We start from the raw sequence: 23910 nt of genomic DNA, 5'->3' as shown, positions 1-23910 counted from the left end.
AGGTTGTAACAGTTTAGGTAACTTTCAAATGACATGTTTCTGTTTCACTCCAACTTTTAACCCAAGACTTTTAACTCGTCGTTAACTATTGGTTGAAGTTGTCACCTCCGGTAATAGCGTAATAGTAGTGTAAATGCTACTACCAGGTACTAACCTTGAGTGCATCCAATATTGATTGTGTCATTGAGGTTCTTGATGCTTGCTTTGTTCTCAAATCTGTAATCTCGGTCAACATACGAAATACACTTGAGAACCTGTTGTGTGTGTTCTTTGCAACCTTCACTACAAAATCCGTCAGTGTCACTATTGCTAATATTCAACCAACCACTTACTTTGAGCGTGAAGTTTCCTGGACAAGCCGACGATTCCTGCACATTATTGAATTTTCTTTAATCAATAGTAAAATTTGGAAGGAACAAAGATATGCTAAGTTGGAAATATTTATCATATAATCAGGTCGAAATGCTAAGTTTAGAGAATAACCAACGTTTGAATGATACTGCATGACCAAGGTTTAAAGGAAACAATATGATTGTAATTTCGTTTTTAAAAGAAGAGAATGATGTAAGGAAAATTTACATTCTTTAGACAGTAGTATGCGCTTAGACGTTGAATAAAAGGTGGAAGGTTAACGTTGTACATCGGGTATGTTTTATCTGAAAAATGAAAACTCGGTTAGTGGCATTGATGATTCATACTTTTCGTACCTCCAAAAAGTTTTTAAAAGATTAACTAAAAAATGAAATAAAGCATTACTGAATCCTTTGGAACAGGAATTCTGAAATAATCCCAAGAAAAACAACCCGAAAAACATAAGCATATATGAAGTCTTCATCTTGATTTGGTATGTATGAAGAAACGTTAGATAATGTTATTAATTTTATACTAGCAGAACACAGTATAAACATAAACGATCATAACTATAAATTTTACACTAAAAACAATGGGATAACCAAAGTATATCCTAGCAGAATTGATGTAAACAAGAGTTGAGTTGATGCTTTTATGTTTATGTGTCATTATCTAACTTTTCGTAATGTTGAAAAGAATAGAAGTTGTAAAGATAATATGCTCGGAACGTTTGTAACGGTGACGTTTGTTATTGTTAAATACAGAAAAAAGTTCATGTAAAAACCATTTGAATTGAAAGAACCATGAGAATCTTTAAATTATAACTTGATGTTAATATGTGAATAATATATGTGAACAAATTTGCGCACATATGAACAAATGAAATTATACTTTAAACATTTATGTTCATATGTGAATAATTATCACATAAACTGTTGAAAATAAAACCAACAAACCTTAAAGCTAATCGAGCTACAAAGAAAACCAAGAAGAAGAAGTTCCCCAAAAACTAACCTTGTTTATTAACCAAGTGATTTTCGGTTTACATTGAGATGATGGGTTATCACAAATCAGCCTCCCCCCTCCTCTATATATAAAGAAGGGGGACATCCTAGGTTTCCTAATTCTATACAATTAAGTTACCTAGTTTATGTTTGTCTAGGATATGGAAACTACCCGGTTTTAGCTTTAAACTTTGGACTCCAAGTATTACCTAAAAACCAGTTTACATAAAACCCATATCCTAATCTAAAACTAATCCTACATGTATTACAATTTAGCTAATAATATTTTACAATCTCCACCTTATTAGCAAAATTCCATGTAGCTTCAGACGATCCAATTCCTCACGTCTTCGACCAACGCGACCCCTTGGACCCTGGAATAAACCTTCCAGTCTTGTCCATCCCGTCTACACGTCCAGCTTCCCTTGATTGCTTCCCATAGATGCCCCTCTCCAATTGTCCCTTGTCTTTCCATCCACTTCCAATCAAGTCCCATGTAGTCTTTGTATCTCCGTGTTTACCAGAAGTCTTTATCGCGAGTTCACCTTCTGCTTTCTCCACGTCACAAGCCGCTACATCAATACTTGTTTTCCTCAACCGTGTAAACGTCACCACTTGCTTTCCTCGTCTATTCAAAGCAAGTTGATTCCGACGACCTTGAGATGCTTTTCGCTCGACCCTACCACCTTGATCATTTTTCAACTCATGACTAACCTTAGGTAGCTCCACCTTAAACTAAACACGTTTGTTACCGCGTACACCTCGAACTCTTGTACCGTTCACATGTCCACCAAACACTAGTGTCTTACCATCCAATGTATACACATTGTTTTTCTCCAGAGTTCCAGTTAGCATAACCAAGAAACTCTTGATCACATGTAACATGCCGTCTAGCATCCTCACAGTATCCTTGTAAATCGTATACCTTTAGAAAACCCTAAAAACGATTTTACAAGCACCCCAATCACCTTCTTGTACTTTGCGGATCAAGTTAACAACTCCCCATGAACACCTTCAAGACCAAGAACTCTACAATCGATTAAAACCTTGAATAAACCTTCAAGATCGATTATATACCAAATTCTCAAACCCGTTTCTTGAAGCTTTGAAGTTTCACCTATCAAATCTGTTTGAAGCTTGAACCTTGTCGTACTAAACCTTTGCAATTACAACCTTGATAAACCCAAGAATCTTGCAAAAAACCCCGACAAACATAAGCCTTCAAACCCTTAGACAAAAATCTGCTTTAAACTGAAATTCACAGATTCTGGACAGCAACTTCGATAGCTTGTATCTCTCTCTTAGAACTTCTGATCGAAAATACCTCCGGGCAGAATCTAGATCTATGGATCTTCAACCTCCAGTTAAAAATTTATAGCGATCCAACGGTTAACGAATATGCAACAGCGTTTTTCCCGCAGCTACGCAGAAACTAACGAACCAAAACAAGAGAATACAAATTGTAGGGATTGTCTACCTTTGAGTCGATCTAGCTTCAAGACACCAACGTAACCTGTCTCTGATACCAATTGTTGGAATTAAAAACCAACAAACCTTAAAGCTAATCGAGCTACAAAGAAAACCAAGAAGAAGAAGTTCCCCAAAAACTAACCTTGTTTATTAACCAAGTGATTTTCGGTTTACATTAAGATGATGGGTTATCACAAATCAGCCTCCCCCCTCCTCTATATATAGAGAAGGGGGACATCCTAGGTTTCCTAATTCTATATAATTAAGTTACCTAGTTTATGTTTGTCGAGGATATGGAAACTACCCGGTTTTAGCTTTAAACTTGGACTCCAAGTATTACCTAAAAACCAGTTTACATAAAACCCATATCCTAATCTAAAACTAATCCTACATGTATTACAATTTAGCTAATAATATTTTACATGAACTTTACCCGTTAAAAATACGTATATATATGTAATCATCATAATCTTGTGTTTTCTTTCCAATATATATACCTTAATTTAGTTTTAACACATCACTTGTGCTTGTGTTTTAACTATCATATTGGACAAAATGGATTTCTTTAACGGTGACAAACTAACTACACGAATGTCTATGATAGGTCTCGGGTTTTTCAGATACTTCCTCTTGAATACATTCTTTCACAAATGTGAATAGTGAGATTCGAACTTAACTTAATGGGAAACCTGAAATTGATCAACCCGATACTTTTTAACGAGTGATCTTTGTAAGAGAATTTGTTTGAACGTAAGTGCGAGGATTTATCAAGCTCATGTTTAGACAAAAATTTTGTATTAGATGACCATTATTCAAGCTTATGTGGCTAATTAGTTGGTTATGTGATGTCTTATATTGCTTATGTGGAATATACTTTTGTTGAAATCTAATGGTTCCATAGTTCTTGGAAAACAACAGATTCATGATGTGCAACATCTCTTGTCCACATAACTTTTGTTATTGAATTTCACCATTCAAAAAATCAATGGCTCTAATTGTAAGTCAAAATCAAGCATTTTTGTTTACCATTTTCGGTTCATAAAACATTTTGGCCATTTTGAAGATAATGATCAACCTATGATCGACCTTGTTGTATTGTACCCAAAAATCCCTTTAAGTTAAGAAAACCATAAAACATAATAATCAATCGATGTAACATTCCAAATGACCAAAATGTCGACTCGAGGACCATCTAAACGATTCTTGATTCGAGAAATGGATCAAAGCGTTAAACGAATGTTACAACTAATCGGGGAAGAAGGAGATTCATTCGCTAAAAAAGCCGAAATCTATATCCAAAAAAGACCCATACTCGTAGCACAAGTCGAAGATTTTTATCGTATGTTTAGATCGTTAGCCGAACATTATGAAAACGCTACGTCCGAGTTAAGGCGAGTTAACGCTTTGGAAATGCAATCACAACGCTCGAGCGTTACCGACTTTGCTTCCGAACCACCATCAGCGATGACGTCACCCGAGCATCGGTTATCCCGTAGGTTGTCGGGTATTCCGACAGCTTGTTTCGATATGATGGGAAACAACGCTACCGGATTTGATTCGGAATCAGATTCGGATGATTCGTTTTTTAATACTACGACTTATACTTATTCAAGCTCTTTGGGTTATGGAAATTATAAACGGTTACGAAAGAAAGCGGCCGAGTTGGAGGCCGCGCTAAAAAGGCTTCGGATCGAACAAGAAATAAAAAAATCCAGCTCGGAATTAGTCGCGGATTACGAGGAGCAACTTCGTGTCGCGAAAGAAAATATAAAATCTTCGGAAAAAGAAATTGGCGAGTTGAAAGCGAAGCTAGAAAAGTACGAGTCGATGGAGCCCATAGATGATTTTACCGAGGAATCGGTTAACAGGATTTGTGCACTCGAGGAAAAACTCGATGGGGCCGAAGAAGACGTTAAACGACTTCGGCAAGAACTCGACACAAACGGCGAGGTACGAGATGATCCGAATGAAATGCGAGATGTGATCGAGCAATTAAGATTGGAACGAGAGGACTTTATTGAGAAAGTGAACGAGTTAGAAGAAGAAATTAGGTTAAAAGATGATCAACTCGAAGGAATGAATGATCGATTGAATAAACTTTACACTGAATATGAGGAATGTAGGAAGTCGATAGAGGAATTGAAGTGTCAAGGTCGAGAACTAGAGGAAGTTGTAGAGAAGCAACGCAAGGTGATCGAAGAAGGCGATGAGGAAAAACAACAAGCAGTAAGTCAATTGGTATTTTCGTTAGAACATTATAGGAATGCATATAAAATGCTTCGAAAAAATCTTTTGGAACATAAAACGCCTGTAATGGCATCATAATGTAGACGTTTATAACTTATACGGTAATTTTTCAATTTTTTGCTCTCCTTTAAGATTTGTTTTGTTATTGAACTACTTAACATTTAAAATAACTCAACAAAGATAGAACCGGTGGTTAGAGACTTGCGCCTTGTTCCTTTTTTACTTTTTAAATTTAATAGGTAAAAACTTCATCAGTAAAATTTTATGTTTATTTATTGACTTAATAAATTAAAATAAGTAAATAACCATCAATATAATTACTTATATTTTATTTAATACATACAAGCATTTTTAATGCATTTATCAATTTAATATACTCAGCACTTAATAAGTTAATAAAAACAAACGCTTAGAAATTATTTTTTTTAAAGAGGTTCTCTTTCTATCACATGTTACAGTTTTGAGCCTCACTTATAGGATTTAGTGAGTTTTGCCCTGATTCAGCTACATAAGTTGCTTCTTTCCAAGTACTTATCTAAAAGATGACAAAAATGAAAGATAATATGAATATGAAGAAAAACTACTTAAAAGATGACAAAAATGAAAACGTTTATTAAAAATACTACGAAAACAATCGCGCCAGGTAGGGGTCGAACCTACGACCTTCTGCTTAGGAAACAGACGCTCTATCCACTGAGCTACAGGCGCTTTTATATTTTATATACACGATATGTTTTTATATATAGACGTCAGTCTCTTTTTCATCATTTACAAACAAGATAATTTGAAATCGATTATGTGAAACCCTCCTTTCGGATAATAGAGAAATATCTTATGATTGATGAACACGTCATTTCTTGATATGTTTACATCATTTCCTTTTTCTGTTAAAAAAACATAAAAAATTGTGATAATATATTACTTATTTAAACATCTAGTCTAGTTAACAAGTCGGTACATTTATAAGAATATTAACATCTTGCTCATACTACGCATCAGGATCGAAATCTTGATTTCAATTGGAGGAATTTTATACTATTATACTTGTATACGTGGAATATTTTCTTTATGCATTAATTGGTAATGGTTATAAACTAGACATTATGTCATGTCCTTACAACAAAAACGTTAATTTTTTACATTTATTTCCTCGCATTTTTAAAAAGTGTGAAAAATATGTTAATTTTTTAACGTTTAACATTGTATAAAAAAATTCACACTTAGAAGTGTGGAAAAAATTTAAAAAGTCATACTTTTTTCATAAGCATAAATATATAGACAAAATGTTCACACTTAAAAGTGTGAAAAAATGTCAAACATTTTCACACTTAAAAGTGTGAGAGCTAATTTGTCACACTCAAATTTCTCGCACCTACTCTTGTGTGAGGAAATTTGGTGTGTCACAAATTACTTCCACACTTTTAAGTGTTAACAATTATATAGTTTTACACTTGAAAATGTAAACTTTTTCTTTCTACATATATAATTGTGAAAAGATTTTGATTCTAAGAACTATATTCACACTTTTAAATGTGAGTTTTTTTCACATATTTATAAGTGTGAACAAATTAATAATTTTTTAAACATTTTTAAAAAATGTGAAGAAATGTGTGTTAATAAATAACATGTTTATTGTAGTGTGTGTATACAGTTGGGCTTTTGCTCATATATTCTAACGATGTTATTTTGATGAATGAACAAATTATATACTTTCAAATTGACATAATGTATAAAGTTTCTCTATAGATATGATACGTAAACAACTAAATATCATAGTACAAACTATAATTGGTTACTATATTTTGTAAAACAAGGATGGGAAGTGAATAAAAGAGATGAATGAATGTATGTTTTTGTGTTATTCATAAAATTTGGTATTGTTTTATTTATAAAGCAAATCAAAACAATAACAAAGCCATTTAAGATATGAATTGAGTAGGAATATAAGAAAATGCATTTTTAACATGTGGAACATTTTTCATTCAAGCATTTTGTCAAACTGACATTGTCACGTACATGGACAAATTTAACACGGTGTATCGTGGACAATTATTCTTACATCAATTTTAGTATAATGTAATTTTTTTTTCATTTTAAAGGTATATTTATAAGTTTGTCCTTATAAAAAAAAATTATAGAATATAAATACAAATTGTAAAACTAACATTCTAAATTTGCCCTTTCAAAATGACTTTTCTGCCTCAGACTTTGGTCAATGAATAAATACATGACTATATAATGTTTATATTCAAGTGTAACTCCAGATAAATACATAAATCACCTAACAAAGAATAATTGCTAGCAATATTAAAAGTTAAAACATTTTGCAATGCTACAATGAGAATTGAAGAAAATGATGGATGCAGATAGGTTCCTATTTCACTTACTAGAAAATGTAGTATTGTCTCATTTATAAATAAACCAAAACAAAAACAAATTGTTTCATTTATAAATAAACCAAAACAAAACCAAGTCCTTTCATTTCATTCTATGCGATAACAAAATTGAGTAGAACATACGAAGACCTTAATTAGCATTTAAAAAAAAAAAAAAAAACGGTAACAGATAAATGGTTAACACCCTCATGCGGATGTGCTCACGCTGGTTCGACTTATGGCAATTCCTTAAAGGGTTTGTCCCCCATGTGTTAGATGTGTATAGCATTACTAAGGCCTTCTCACCCCATTTGCATGTAGCATGATTCGAACATGAGATCTTCAGTAGGAAACCAAATTGTAGAAAACCCTCTGACCACTAACTTAACGTCCCAGTGGCTCTGACCACTAACTTAACGTCCCAGTGGCCTTAATTAGCATCTTAAGACTACAAACAAATGAGAAGTGATACACATATGGTCAAACCACATCTATACTATTATATAAAAATTATAACCTAGGTTGAAAAGTTTACAATTGTGGGACATGCAAAATTATCATTTTATCCTTAATTAATTAACTTATACGACCATTTCGTAATTTTTCTAAAAGATATTCACTATCCCTAAAAATCAAATATCTTTGTATCAATTACTAACACCACTTGACGCCGACGCCACCACATCGCAATTAATGTCATCGTCGTCGTATTGTGCGGGTACCAAGTTCTGTCGCTTCAACTTTACCTTTTTTGTTGAAATTATTTCTTGTCGTGCCCCACGTCTTTTGTAAAAGACATTTCCTTACTACAATAATTGACAGGATATTGTTACTGATCATTAACCTACAATCATTGTGCTCCATTATCATATCATTCCATGTTTGCGTAACAAAAAAAAAAAACGAATAATTTACTTTCATCATCATATCATATCTATATCCATCCTACAACTTTCATTCTTTCCTGTTATTTCAATCTATATTATTAAAAAAAAGAAGAAGAAGAACAGACAAACAATTAGAATGGCAGACCAGGTGAGTAGTTTCGTGATTGGGAAAGCAGTGGACTCATTGTTTGGAGTGATTAATAAGGAAACCGGTTACATGTGAAACTGCAAAGAAAATGTTGAAAAGTTCAAAAATGAAACCGGTTTATACCCCTTATTGCCAATGCCTCCAAGCATGTTACGAGTAGATCTTCATATCATGATGTTTACCTTTTTCGACACCCAATTGTTCCACCTATTTGTTGATCCTCGTTTAATTGGTAACCCCAAGAAGTCTAAATCGTTTCTTATTTAAGGTACTAAAGTCACCCTCAAAATATTGGTGAACGAATGAGTCTCTTTTTAAGCATGTGATAATTTGACACTTGACATCAATTAGTGCAAGTAGTATATGTCCACTTCTAGCTTTAACTTTTTGTTGCTTTGTGGGAATTATTTTTTTCTGTGAGGCTCCACATCTTTTTATAAAAGACATTCCTACAATTATTATTGTTACCCATCAATGATCAACTTACACTTATTTTGCTCGATTCAATCATATATATGATTCCCTGTTGGCAAAAAAAAAAAAAAAAGAATAATCTACTTGATCATATCATCCATCCAAAAATTTGTTGTTAGTTTCTTCCCAAATTTCATTATTTCTTGTTATTTCAATTATTAAAAAAAAAACACCAATTAGAATATGGCAGAACAAGTCAGTAGTACCGTGATTGGGAAAGTAGTGGACTCATTGTTTGGTGTGATTAAAAAAGAGACCGGTTACATGTGGAATTGCGAAGATAATGTGGGAAAGTTCAAAAATGAAGTCGAAAAGCTCCAAGATATGAAGGAGAGGGTTGAACAACAAATCAATATCGCAAAAGTCGAAGGAATCAATCTCATAGTTGGTGTTGAAAAGTGGGTGGAGGAGGCCGCACAAGAAATATCCAAGGCTCAAGAGTTTCTCCAACAAGAAGCGAATGCCAAGAAGACGTGTTTCAAGATAGGAATGTGTGGTAATTGGGCCACTCGTCATCGTTACGGTAAGATGGTTGCAACAAAAATGACTCCTTGTCTTTTGGAGCACCAAGAACGTGGCAAGGATTTTGTGACTTGTGTCTCTGTTTATACCCGTGCACCCGGACCATTAGATGTTTATCAAAACAAAGATCTTGATGATATCGTAACCCAAAATTCAGCTTTGGAGGATATCATTAAGGCTCTTGAAGATGACAACATACAAGTTATTGGAATCTATGGCTTGGGTGGTGTTGGAAAAACCACTTTAGCCAAGGAAGTTGCTGCAAGAGTAAAAAAGAGTAATATGACGTTTGTTGATATTGCTTTTACAACTGTGACACAAACTGTAAAAGCTCAGGAGATTAAAAACGATCTTGAAAATGCAAAAAAGCGAATAGAGAAAGGGGAGAAGGTTCTAATCATATTAGATGACGTCTGGGAAAAACTCGATCTAGAAGATTTGTGCATTCCTATTAACCACACCAATTGCAAGCTTTTGTTGACCTCTAGAAGTGAAAAAGTGTGTGAGAAGATGAATGCTCAAAGTAAAATTTATCTAGACTCTTTGCCATTAAGGGGAGGGTTGAACAACAGATGCGTATCGCCAAAGATAAAGGAGACAATCTCATCGTTGGTGTTGAAAAGTGGGTGGAGGAGGCCGGACAAGCAATATCCAAGGCTCAAGAGTTTCTCGAGCAAGAAGCGAATGCCAAGAAGACGTGTTTCAAAATGGGAATGTGTGGTAATTGGGCCACCCTTTATCATTACGGTAAGGCAGCAACCGAAATGATGACTCCTCTTAAGGAGCACCAAGAACATGGCACACATTTTGCGACTCGGGTTTCTGTTGATACTCCTGCACTCGGACCATTAGATGTTTATAAAAACAAAGAGCTTGATGATATTGTAACCCAAAATTCAGCTTTGAATGATATCATTAAGGCTCTTGAAGATGACAACACACAAATCATTGGAATCTATGGTTTGGGTGGTGTTGGAAAAACCACTTTAGCCAAGGAAGTTGCTGCCAGAGTAAAGCATCTATTTGCTCATGTTGCTTTTACAACTGTTTCCCAAACTGTAAAAGCTTAAGAGATTAAGAAAGATATTGAAAATGCAACAAAGCGGATAATGAACGGGGACAAAATTCTAATCATATTAGATGATGTCTGGGAAAAACTTGATCTAGAAGAATCATTATGCATTCCTATTAAGCATAAGAATTGCAAGATTTTATTAACGTCTAGAAACATAGATGTGTGCGAGAAAATGAACGCTAAAACTAACATTTGTGTCCACCCTTTGCCAGAAACAGAAGCATGGATTCTTTTCAAACGTGTCGTTGGTGAAAGATTGGAGACCGATGCAGATTTGGAACCAATTGCAAAGGAGGTTGCTGAACTGTGTGGTGGATTGCCACTCCTCATCCAAGTTGTGGGAAGTACTTTGAAAAACAAAAGCATCACTTCATGGAACTCGGCTCTTTCTCAACTAAGGAAGCCCTCACCATCGGAAATCGATCATGATATATGGAAAGCATTTACTCGTTTGCGGCTAAGCTACGACTACCTTGAAAGTGAAGAGGCCAAGTCGTGCTTCTTGCTCTGTAGCATGTTCCCTGAAGACTGCAATATTCCGTTGGAAGTCTTGGTATATTATATGGTGGGTCTTGATAAGTTTGATGACCTTGAGAGCATCGTGGATGCAAGAGATAGGGTACGGAATGCAGTGAATATGCTCACATCCTCTTGTTTGTTGTTGAATAGCGAACTGGGGGAGGGCCATACCTTAATGCATGATGTTGTTCGTGATGTAGCATTGTTAATTTCATCTCAAGATATCAATAGCAAATATTTGGTAAAGGCTGGGATAGAATTGACAGAATGGCAGCCAGGAGAAAGCAGCCTAAAAGACTACACGGGGATCTCACTTATAGACACTACGATCTCCAAGCTTCCAGATTATAAGGTTGAGTTACCACACCTTGAGATTTTCACTATACATGGCAATCCTGACTTGTTAATGATTTCTGATGAATTCATAAAGGGCATGAAAGAAGTCAAAGTATTAGATATGGGGGATTGTCAGATTGCATACCTTCCACAATCATTTAAGCTACTCACAAATCTTCGCATGCTTTATCTTACTGGTAATGAATCTCTCCATGAGGTTTCTATTATTGGGGAGTTAAAACAGCTTGAGATTCTAATTCTCAATGGAACTGGAATCAAAGAAATTCCTGATGAGATTGGCCATTTAGTGAACTTGAGGCAGCTTGAAGTTATTGATTGTAAAGATATGACACGTGTAACACCGGGTGTGATATCAAAGCTCTGGCGTTTGGAAGAGTTGTGCATTGACCTTAGCCTGATAAGTGAAGGAGTTTGTAATTGTACAGCTGAAATTTTGAAGTTGTCGAACCTCACATACTTGGATTTAACGGTGAAGAGTTTTGACCTTATTCCTGAAGGTTTTAATTCAGAAAATCTGAAAGGATTTGTGATTCAAATCGGTCAATCCTATCATGATAGAAGACGCAAGAGGTCTGATCGTTATCTAGTCCTTTCAATAGAACATCTTCGTATTCCATTTGAGAAGTGTTTAAATAAATTTATTAGGGGAAATCGTCCTATTACATTTCTAAATGAAATTGAAAACTTGAATAAAATTATGCCGACCCTGTTTGACGAAGGATTCAACATATTAGAGCATATTGAGTTGCGTACGTGTCCCAATGTGTCATGCTTAGCGGATGATGGTACAAGGTGTGACGGGGATGAATGGAATACGGATGACAAGTATTTTAAGCAGCTAAAAGTCCTCTATTTGCTTCAACTATATAACTTGCGGGTGTTATGGAGATGCCCGGATGAAAATATAAGTTTTACTAATCTGGTCACTCTTAATATCGATCGTTGTAGAAAGCTAGTAAGGGTATTCACTGTGAGTGTAGCACAAGGCCTTATCAATCTCAAGAAATTGCGAATAAGTACTTGTGATTGTTTGGAGGAAGTGATTTACGGTGGGGGCGGTGGAGGTGGAGATGATGAATTTCCAAATGTTATTGTCTTCCGTTCTCTTGTCACTATTGACCTTGATTTTTTACTCCGACTCAAAGGATTCTTCAGCTCAGATGGGAACTGTAGCGTCGAATATCCATCATTGGTGGAAGTTAAATTACGTGAATGTAGGAGCATGAAGATATGGGGACCTGGAATCCATAAAACACCCAAACTCAAAACATTGGTTGTGAACGGTGATGTGCCAACCATAGTCGATGGACCTTTTGCCATAAATGAAACTGTTAAAAACTTATGGGGAAAGCGCCAGGTAATTACTCTGTAAAAAATAAATTCTCTCAAATTAAGCAGATATTGATATATTTGTCATATCTCCTTTTTTTTTTTTTTTTTTTGAACAGCAGTCATATCTCCTATTGTTGTTAACTTGTTCATATTTGTTATTCAGATTTATGATCCTGAATCCTGATGATGAATGAATGAGCAGATTTTGAAGACAAAGGTGATTCGACCATATTAACACATGAATCTTGTATACGGTTATTGTTTTATATTATTGAATTTGGATATATTTATAGAAGAAATATTGTGTGTGTGTTTGTGTGCATGAGAATACAAGATGTTTGATGAAATGCCCAAAGGAAAAATTACTTTGTTGTTTCATGGTATATACACGAAAACATTCATCAGAATTCAAGTTTACTTCTACTTCAATAGTCAGCCATCAAAATTAATATGTTGGTTCATTATTTTAGATGGTTTATTTGTTGAAATGCAGAATTTTGATGATTTTATGAACTAGATATATTTGCTTCAAATTAATTTTGATGGTTCTTCATATATATTTTTATTATGATCCAATCAGTTTATATGGTAGTTCAATTGTCTTTGTAGTGTGCTTTAGTTGTTTAAGGCCGCATTCTGCATTCATATTCATATTCATAATACTATCATGAAATTCCCAAATCAATAATCCACTATAGTAGGGGAATGTGGGTTTAAAGGTAAGCTCAATCTTGTCCTTTATAATTTGAAGATATGTAAGTTTATTAGGATTGCATAATTGGTTCATGATGTTATATATTCCTTTGTTTTTACAGCTAAGCTGTGGTGAGAAACAACGAGTAGCATTAGTTCATGCATTTCCTGTAAACTCCACCTATTTTGTAAGCTATCTTGTTTCATTTGCCAGTTATATTTTGTCGATGTGCAAGCGAAAAAGTTGAAAATGCAATGATCATGTTTTCTATTCCGTTGTCTTTTTACATGTTTATCTATGATGATTTCCTCCATTCTATAATAGTTTATGTTTGTAATACTTTTTTTTTTTATCTTTGTTTCAGGTTATGTGATGAGGCAACAAATGCTATTCATAGCACAAGAGAGGCAGAGATTCTGATTGCATTGAGGTCACTTGCCAATAACCGAACCCCAGTCTTTGTTGCTCATAGGCTTACAACTGCAATTTGCAGTGTAGTGAGGCAAGCCCATTTTCCCAGAACCTTTTCTTGATATCTTTTTTTACACGGTATTAAGGGTTTTTGCTTTGCCAGAGACCGATTCAAAATCAAAACGATCTAAACCACTTCAGTACCAACCTCGACTCTCTTTTTAAGTATAAAAATATGATTTTTTTTTACATGCTTGGTACCAGTAGGTCTAACTAGTCTTATCCAAGTAACACCTGTGATTTGGTTAAATATTTTGAGAAACAGATTATAGTTGAGGAGAAATGGAAGATGGTTGAACAGGATCCTCGTGACGTTCTGTTATCAAAAGGTAGTAGATATGCACAACTCTGGTCACGGCAAAATAACACAGTTGATGATATTGATGTAGCCATCAAGTTAGAGGCGTAAAATCTCTTTAAAAAAAAAACCTCAATGCTTGGGTCTAAATTTTGGGTTATGGAAAAACAAAAGGTAGCCAAAATTATTATCAGGTTCTTTGTAAAGTTTTTTGCTGATAAATGTTTGATGCATCTCAGGTAGACTCCTGTTTTCATGTAATTAATATAAGTCGAACCAGGGTAATCCCTTTTACCCAATGTTTGATCATTTATACCGACAGCTATGTGTTCACTTAGACGCTGTGAGTATTATTCACACAAAGTTTTCTGGAAACATTTTAAAACTTTTGGTAATTCACTGCTAATTCAGTAAGGGATGTTTATTCAGGTGGATTTCAGGTGTCGCCATGTGGCTTGTTAAGGTTTTGGCCAATCACCGGTCCCCCTGAGACCCAAACTTAAATTTAGACCAAATCTCAACTTAAGCAATGAGGTGTCTTATTTTATTTATGAATTCAAGTCAGATAACCAACTCTCGATTGAAACAGTTTCGGTTATTCGAATTTTTTCATAATCAGATTTATATTTGGTGCTTTTGTATAACTAAATAAAAGATGAATAATTGCTGTTCAAAAAAAAAATGCCCTAACTATATGATGTAATTTTGGTGTCTTTTGGTTCTTCGCCGAAAGTCATTACTCTTAATGATATAATTGTTGTTCAAAAAAAAAGAAAAAGATGAAGATACAAGATATCTTTACATAGTGCAACATACCTATGAAAAGTTAAATGTATCGATCATCCAAGTATCAATTGTTCAGATTATGCAACATAAAATATATTCATGTTTATGTTCAGATTTTGGTCAAGTGCTTAAGTAATGTAGTAGGATAGTCAAGATGTGACTTTGACCATGAAGACCTCTTTGGAAGCTTGTTTTGTGAGAATTGCTCAAAAGCTATCTAGGCAAGTTCAATTGTTCAACGACGAATACTCATTTGAAATTAGAGATTAATTTATTTTCAAGTTAAAAAGCTGCGAGGCATGGCTTTGCAGAGTCACAATGATGTGTATATTATAAAGAATTTAAAAACTAGTCTAAAATGGTATATTGATGACATTTTTTGGGTACTCATGTAGATTTTCTCAGTTTTATAAAGTTTGTTGGCAATTATAGGGCCAAATGAACTAACAGATTGCAGAAAATGAAGTTGGACGAATTAAATTTTAATTTATAAAGTTTAACTGTTGTAATTCAAGCAGCAAAGAGTCTTTTATTGTTGTCCAAATTGCAACAGCAATTTAGAAGACACACACTCTATCTTTTATTGCTTTCTCACACGGGTTGAATTCTCACAACTTTGTAGCAAATGAACCAATGTTACACTTTTGGTCAAGACTCAGCCGGCCACGAGATGTAGAGAGGTCACAGCAAACCCCACCGATGTAGTATTCGGCTATTTGCCCATAGACACCTACATACATAAACATTTACATGAGTACTGGTCATGCGTAAACACTATGCAAAAAACTTATGATATTTTACAAAAATGAAATTATAAACTTATATTTAAAAAGATCATATCTGATTAACTATAAATATTAAAAGAAGGAAAATAAAACGCACACAAGATGGTGTGATCTGCTCCCCTGTTTCTCAATATAAAAAAAGTAACTCCCAATGCCGTCTTCCATGGGTTTTGGGTCCCAATACCATCTTCGACGATGTATGGGGGGGAGGTTGATATGTAGACAGCCTTACCCCTACCAAAGGTAGAGAGGCTGCTTCTACCATAGGTAGAACGGGACCTCCAGCCTTGCTAGGCATGAGGATCGAACCCATGACCTCTGTTTCCAGAGGCATGAGCTCCAACCACTGATCCAACCCAGTTGGTTTGTTTCTCAATATAATATTTAGTAATGATGTTCTGAACACTGAGCCAGCCAGCCAGGTAACGGTTTGCAAAAAGTCAACCCACAATTAATTATTGTGGTTGATTCATGTTTGCATCAAAACACAATAATTAACTTCATTATATGTATCTTACAATGTGTAGTTGATTTCTTGCCTTCCATTCTTTCTTGTTATATCAATTCAAACAAACAAACAATTAGAATGGCAGAACAGGTGGGTAGTTCAGTGATCGGGAAAGTAGTGGACTCATTGTTTGGTGTGATTAAAAAAGAGACCAGTTACATGTGGAACTGCAAAGATAATGTTGAAAAATTCAAGAATGAAGTCGAGAAGCTCCAAGATATGAAGGGGAGGGTTCAACAGCAAATAGATATCGCCAAAAGAGATGGAAATGATCTCATTGTTGGTGTTGAAAAGTGGGTTGAGGATGCGGATGAAGAAATATCCAAGGCTGAAGCGTTTCTGGAACAAGAAGAGAATGCCAAGAAGACGTGTTTCAAAATAAGAATGTGTGGTAACTGGGCCACCCTTCATCATTACGGTAAGATCACGACAACAAAGATGACTCCTCCTGTTTTGGAGCACCAAGAACGCGGCAAGGATTTTATGACTTGTGTCTCTGTTTATACCCGTCCACCCGGACCATTAGATGTTTATGAAATCAAAGAGCTTGATAATATTGTAACCCAAAATTCAGCTTTAAATGATATCATTACGGCTCTTGAAGATGACAATATACAAATAACTGGAATCTATGGCTTAGGTGGTGTTGGAAAAACCACATTAGCCAAGGAAGTCGTTGCCAAAGTAAACCATCTATTTGTTGATGTTGCTTTTACAACTGTCTCTCAAACTGTGAACGCTGAGAAGATTCAAAAGGACACAGAAAATGCAACAAAGAGAATAGTGAAAGGGGAGAAGGTACTAATCATATTAGATGACGTTTGGGAAAAACTCGACCTAGAAGAATTGTGCATTCCTATTAAGCACAAGAATTGCAAGATTTTGTTGACGTCTAGAAATGTAAAGGTGTGCCAGAAAATGAAGGCTCAAAGTAACATTTATGTTGACTCTTTGCCAACAATAGAAGCGTGGATTCTTTTCAAACGAGTGGTTGGCGAAAGAGTGGAGACCAATGCCAATTTAAAACCAATTGCAGAAGAGGTCGCTCTAGAGTGTGGCGGATTGCCACTCCTCATTCAAGCCGTAGGGAATGCTTTAAAAGATGAAAGCATCGATTCATGGAAAGCGGCTCTTTCTCGACTAACTAAACCTTTAGCTTCGGAAATGGATCCAGACGTAGAGAAAGCATTTACTCGTTTGCAGCTAAGTTATCAGTATCTTAAAAGTGAAGAAGCCAAGTCGTGCTTTTTGCTCTGCAGCATGTTCCCTGAAGACTATTATATTTCGTTGGAAACATTGGTATATTATATGGTGGGTCTGCATAAGTTTGATGACCTTGAGAGTATGGAAGATGCAAGAGATAGGGTTCGAAATGCAGTGAATATGCTCACATCGTCATGTTTGTTGTTGAATGTGGAGGATGATGAACGCTACACCAAAATGCATGATGTCGTTCGTGATGTAGCACTGTTAATTGCATCTAAAGGTAAGAACAAATACTTGGTAAAATCTGGGAAATATTTGAAGGAATGGCAGCCAAGAAACACAAGCTTAGAAAGCTACACAAGTATATCACTAATGTACAATAAGATCTCCAAGCTTCCAGACTATGAGGTTCATTTATCAAGCCTTGAAACTTTCCTCGTAAATAACAATCCGAGATTATCAATGATTTCCGAGAAATTCATTGAGAGCATGAAAGAAGTCAAAGTATTAGATTTGGGGTCTTGTTGGAAGACACAACTTCCACAATCACTGGAGCTACTCACAAAACTTCGCATGCTTAATCTCCATGGAAACAAATATTTCCATAACATTTCGATTATTGGGGAGATGAAAGAGCTTGAAATTCTAATCCTCAATGATACTGGAGTCTACGAAATTCCTGAAGAGTTTGGTCTGTTGGTGAACTTGAGACGCCTTGAGCTTTGTAGCGATGTGACTCATGTAACACTGGGTGTGATATCAAAGCTCCAGAGTTTGGAAGAATTGTGCATTGACCTTAGCAGGATGAGTGCATGTGCAGGAGTTAAGGGTTGTATTGTTGAGGTTATGAAGTTGTCGAGGCTCACATATTTGGATTTGCGCGTGAAAAGTTTTGACCTTATTCCTCGAGGTTTTAATTCAGCAAATCTGAAAGGATTTGTTATTCAAATTGGAGGCTTCTATCGAGGCAATATTGAGGCCAGGAGGTCAGATCGTTATCTACTTATTTCAAGTGAACATCTTGTGATTCCATTAGTGAAGTGGTTAAAGAAACTGATTAAGGTTAGTCGTCTTATTACAATTTTAGAAAGAATTCAAAACTTGAATAATATCATTCCTGATGTGTATCACGGAGGTTTCAATATATTAGAGCATATTCAGCTATATGATTGCCTTAATGTGTCATGTTTAGTGGATGATAGTACAAGGTGTGATGGGGATGAAGGAAAAACAGGGGAAAAGTTTTTCAAGGAACTAAAACACCTTAAAGTGAAAAATCTAAATAAATTAGAGGTGCTATGGAAATGCCCGGATGAATATATAAGTCTTACTAACCTAGTGTCTCTTTATATAGAAAGTTGTGAGAAGTTAGAAAGAGTATTCACAGTGAGAGTAGCTAAAGGCCTTGTCAATCTCAAGAAATTGGTAATTAAGTATTGTTCAAGTTTAAAGGAAGTGATTTGGGGAGGGGGTGTTGGAGATGATGAATCTGGAAATACTATTGTGTTTCGGTCCCTAGCCAAGATCATTTTTTATGGATTAACAAGTCTCATAAGCTTCTACTCGGGTGGGAGTGAGAATTGTAGCATCAAATATCCATCTTTGGTGAAAGTTCAAATCGATGATTGTGGGAGAATGGAGATATGGGGACCTGGAATTCATGAAACACCCAACCTCAAAACATTGCTTTCGAATTATGGTGAAAAGCCAATATTGGTCGATGGACCTTTTGCCATAAGTAAAGCTATGAAAAAAATTAAGGAGAATGTGGAACCAGGTACGTACTCTCTAACATTAGCCTGTCGAAAAATGAAAATAAAATACTTAGAAACAATTATCCTCAGAAAAAATTATTCTCTAATAACTTTACTGTAAAAGTTGATGCATATCTCATATCTCCGATATTTGCTAACTTGTTTATAATTTAATTTAACCAGGTTGCTGATGATGATAACTAGATGAACAAATGTTCAAGACAAAGGTGATTGAACCATATAACTTGTTTACATCTTATTATAATTTGTAGCCTGTAGGACTCTTGTTCTAAGTTTTTGTTTTTGGCTTTTTGGAAGAAAAAATAAATGTTATGTATTCAAGGAACTAAACTTAAAGACAGTGTGTTTGATGAAATGTTCAAATGAAAAATATGTGCTGCTTTGATCATCAAATTTAACAGATGGACCAGGTTTGTGCTTTAATTTGTAATTTAACTCCTGGTCCAGGTAGAGTTAATAACTTGAGGGTTTAAACATGACGACAACAAATATGTCATTTAGTGATATGAGCATGTTTGCTATAGCAAAACAAGATTCCATGAAGCCCAGGAAGCTAAATTCTTGACATCTCCCCATCAAAAAATGTTGATACTTTATGTGCTTCTGTCGTATAATAAAGAATTAAAAGATAACGATAAATATCTTTAGGTAGTACTGTAACAGACATATGAGATGTTACATGTATATTCTCCTGTACAAGGTCAATGTTTGGTTTGAGACTTTGAGGTCTTACCATACCTTATGTTACGATTTTTAAATGCAAGTTAAAAAAATGCTTCCGTTTATATAACAAGTGTCTTGTGAATATTGATGTGGATTAATGTTTAAGTCCCTGCCTTAGCTTCTGATCTCTTACTGCCAGCTTTGGGAACTTGGCTTTTTGGGGAAGCCTTCACGCCTTTTTAAAAGGTCAAGTATTCGAGTTTGGTGGAGAGCAAAAGAGAACACACTTACGCCTTAGTGGCTTACTCAGACAAAACCTATCGTGAAGTGCCGTCTTTTGGCATAAATATTGAAATGCCTTAGCTTGATTAAGAAGCTAATTAAACTGCCTAGCTATAATCATCATACTTCACATTATTTGGCTTGCATGTTGTGTGCAGCCACAGCAGATGGCCTATTTTGTAGTCCAGTGTTCTTTTTGACCACAAAATGTATCCTTGTTTATGTTCAGATTTTGGTCGAGTGCTGAAGTGATGTAGTAGAGCACATAGTAAAGATGTGACTTTGACCGTGAAGACCTCTTTAGAAGCTTGTTTGTGAGAATTGCTCTAAAGCCTTTAAAGCAATTTCAATTGTTCAACAAAAATTAATCGTTTGAAAATAGATTATAATTTGTTTTCAACTTAAAAATGACATAACTAATAGTGAACAAAATCTAAAAAGCAAAGCTTTCTTCTATAAAAAGGGCCCAATTGCTTTTCTATACTAGTTCCTCTGTCCCATTAAAAATGTCCAGCTTTGAATTTTCATTAATCGAAGTTTAGATGTGTTTTCGTTAGGTATAACTTTCGTCAAATATTATATAATCAAATAAAAAATATTGAACTAATTGCATTTTTGGTCCCTATGTTATCACACTTTTCGCATGTTTGATCCAAACTTTTCATTTGTTGCATTTTTGGTCCCAAAAGTATGCATTTTTCACAAGAATGGTCCAATCTAACGATTCCATCAAGTATCAACCGTTAATTTGATTATGTGCACCTCATGTGAGGGGCAAATCGTCTTTTTACATAAATAGGACCAATCTTGCAGTTTATATATATATACATACATACATACATACACACATATACATTACAGTATTGGCCACCACCAATCCAAATCAATCATCACACCCGCCCACCTCCAGTCACCTCCGGCCACCACCAACCCAAATCAATCATCACATTCGGCCACCACCAACATAATTTATAGACAAACAGAGATCCTCTACTGGGCCATGGTCAAGACCATAAGGCTCAGTTAGTCACACTCTAGCTACATGTATCTATTTCATCAACTAGACATGAGTTTTTCTCCTGATAGAAATCAGGGATACAGAGGTACGAGCCTATGGAACAGATCTTGTTCAAGTAAGGTCGTAACACACTGAGATCTGTAAACACACATACCCACGGATTCACTACCTTCGGCTCACATCAAATTTCCATATATACACGGATCCATAAACACACACACACCCACAGATCTATAAACACAGACACACACAAATTTCCATATTTTTTTTTCTTATTTTTTAAATCTACATCTATTATACATATTTTATAAAAGAAAAGATGGACCGGATGGAAATGAATGTTTCCAAGGTTGTTGTACAGATAAATTCAGAAAAGGTGGTGGTGGTGGGTGGTTTTTCCTCTTGCTATAAACCCAACAATTCGACTCTTATCTTCTTTCTCTTGCCAGAAATCCAATAGTCCGATATGGTGGCGGCTAGGGTTCCAAGTGGTGGTGGTTATGTGCTCTTGGTGGTGTAGGGGAGGATTATCGGTGGTAAGCATGGGGGGCTAAACATTTATAGATATATTAAAAAGTTAGTATGTGAGGGGTTCTATACTCAAGCTTGGATGTTTAACAGCCACATACTCCATTTTCTCATATATATATATATATATATATATATATACATTAAATAGAAACAAGAAAGATGATATTGCCCTTCACATGAGGTGCACATGATCAAATTAACGGTTGATAACTAACGGAATCGTTAAATTGGATCATTCTTGCGAAAAATGCATACTTTTGGGACCAAAAATGCAACAAATGAAAAGTTTGGACCAAACCTGCAAAAAGTGTGATAACACAGGGACCAAAAATGCAATTAGTTCAAAAATATTCATTTTCCAAAAATATTTATGTCAAACTTACAAAATATAGAATTTGAAAATTAAAAATTGGAAATTTTTAATGAGAGAGAGGGACTACTTGTTAAGGCTATAAATTATTAAAACAGATATAAAACAACTCATCAATTGTAATGGAAACTTTTAATGAAATTAAATGACATGTAGCCATGTAGGCTTTATTTTACAAGTTTCATAAACTCCCTTACCAATACGGCAATACCTTAAATATCATTTTTGTGTGTTGTCCTTAGCAACTTTCTTTCTAAAACGGGTGAATGGGAGATGTAAGAGATTTTTTTTTTTATTTATCAACAAAATCAATTATTATTACTAGGTGACCCAATAAAACGTTAAGACACAAGTAAGTTTACAATACATAAACTAACTGCATACACTAAGAGTAGATTAATACACCATTAACAAAACAAATCAAAATATTATCTAAACCAAACTCGAAAAGATTAAAATTACTCCAAATTTCTCACGTCAAAGTTTTATATCTTGACCGGCTATATTGGTAAGACTCTATATAGCCTATTTAAAGAACTCCATGATATGTGCCTGACTAGTATTACTGCAATTATTTTTTTTATATAGAATCTTGTCTTGGTATAATGGTATTGACATAATAAGGTTCGTACCTGGATTTCTGGTCACACCTTCAAGATTGCTATCGAACCTAGCTTGCAAATGGTGTGAAAAACTTTTTTCTGGTTAACAATATATAATTGGTATATGTTATTTATTCTTTCTAATTTTGTATGATCGTGTCAAGTATCATAATTTTGCGTAATCGCAAGCAATTTTGCTAGTTGTGCCTTACGATTTAATTTACAAATTTCAAGCCGTTTTATGTGATTTTGCAAAATTCTAAGGCATGACTTTTGAGAGATTCTTTGTATGCAAAATACTTAAAAGGTACGTACAAAAGCACTCTTTATATATCTTCAACAATATTATAATTTCAAAATCCTCAATTTTCCCTATTTTGTGAATTTCGAAATCGCAATTATGTCTTGTGATTCGATTTTGATGTGTATACTATGAAATTTTAAACAAACATGGCTGAAATGGTTAATTTATGATACTTTTTGGATCATGCAAAAATTTTTTTATTTAAGTTTTATTGGTTTACCCACTAGAATTAAAATATTACGTATGTACAGCTGCCACAAATGTAAGAAAAGTTTGAATCAACAAAATAAGTCTATAATGCCGTTCTCGTTTTACACAAAAACAATGATCACAAGTCACAACTCCAAAATGAATGAACACAACATTTTGAATAAAAAACTCTGCACATAAAAGATGTACCTAATGCATATAATTGTGTACTATGATTTAGGCCTTATTTAAAAATTTAAAAAAAAAAAAGAAAGAAAGAAAGTGGGCCAAGCAAATTTGTATGCAGCGTTGTAGAAAGTAAAAAAAAGGGACGTGTAGGCCGACCACCCCTTATGTAACCCGACCACTCCTTTTGGAGCGACAGTCGTTCCTAAAGGGGTAGTAGGATACGACAACGAGCGACAGCATACGACAACATTCCTGTACGATTCGAACCTACCACCCCTTTAGGAGCGACAGTCGCTCCAAAAGAGGTGGTAGGTTCGAATCGTACAGGAATGTTTCTGTTTCCCCGTGAAGATTCATTCTATAAATTCAACCATTTCATATTCATGTTTCCCCGTGAAGATTCATTCTATAAGTTCAACCATTTCATATTCATTCTTTATAACTTCAATCTCAGTATTCAATAGTTTTGATATTCGAT

General features: G+C 34.8%; 1 protein-coding gene, 1 long non-coding RNA gene and 2 other non-coding genes across 4 annotated transcripts; 2 read left to right on the top strand and 2 right to left on the bottom strand.

Annotated features, from left to right (window-relative positions):
• Positions 1–3998: 3998 nt before the first annotated feature.
• On the top strand, positions 3999–5150 carry LOC122609299 (protein NETWORKED 4A-like). Its single transcript, XM_043782351.1, has one exon. The coding sequence runs from the start codon at positions 3999–4001 to the stop codon at positions 5148–5150; it is 1152 nt and encodes a 383-aa protein (XP_043638286.1).
• A 557-nt stretch (positions 5151–5707) lies between these two features.
• TRNAR-CCU lies at positions 5708–5780 on the bottom strand. Its single transcript has one exon. It is a non-coding gene; the product is annotated as a tRNA-Arg (tRNA).
• A 7169-nt stretch (positions 5781–12949) lies between these two features.
• LOC122608564 lies at positions 12950–13951 on the top strand. The gene is made up of 3 exons (XR_006325256.1): positions 12950–12978; positions 13577–13642; positions 13820–13951. It is a non-coding gene; the product is annotated as an uncharacterized LOC122608564 (long non-coding RNA).
• A 7212-nt stretch (positions 13952–21163) lies between these two features.
• Positions 21164–21372, bottom strand: LOC122609609. Its single transcript, XR_006325359.1, has one exon. It is a non-coding gene; the product is annotated as a small nucleolar RNA U3 (small nucleolar RNA).
• Positions 21373–23910: the final 2538 nt, after the last annotated feature.

Source organism: Erigeron canadensis, chromosome 7 (assembly GCF_010389155.1).
Source record: "Erigeron canadensis isolate Cc75 chromosome 7, C_canadensis_v1, whole genome shotgun sequence".
NCBI lineage: Eukaryota > Viridiplantae > Streptophyta > Magnoliopsida > Asterales > Asteraceae > Erigeron > Erigeron canadensis.
The sequence above is the reverse complement of the archived record's forward strand: the minus strand, read 5'-3'. Positions and strand labels throughout refer to the sequence as shown.

Excerpts from the sequence above, each read along its gene's own strand:
- LOC122609299 (XM_043782351.1), top strand. The coding sequence starts at position 3,999 with ATGTCGACTCGAGGACCATCTAAACGATTCTTGATTCGAGAAATGGAT.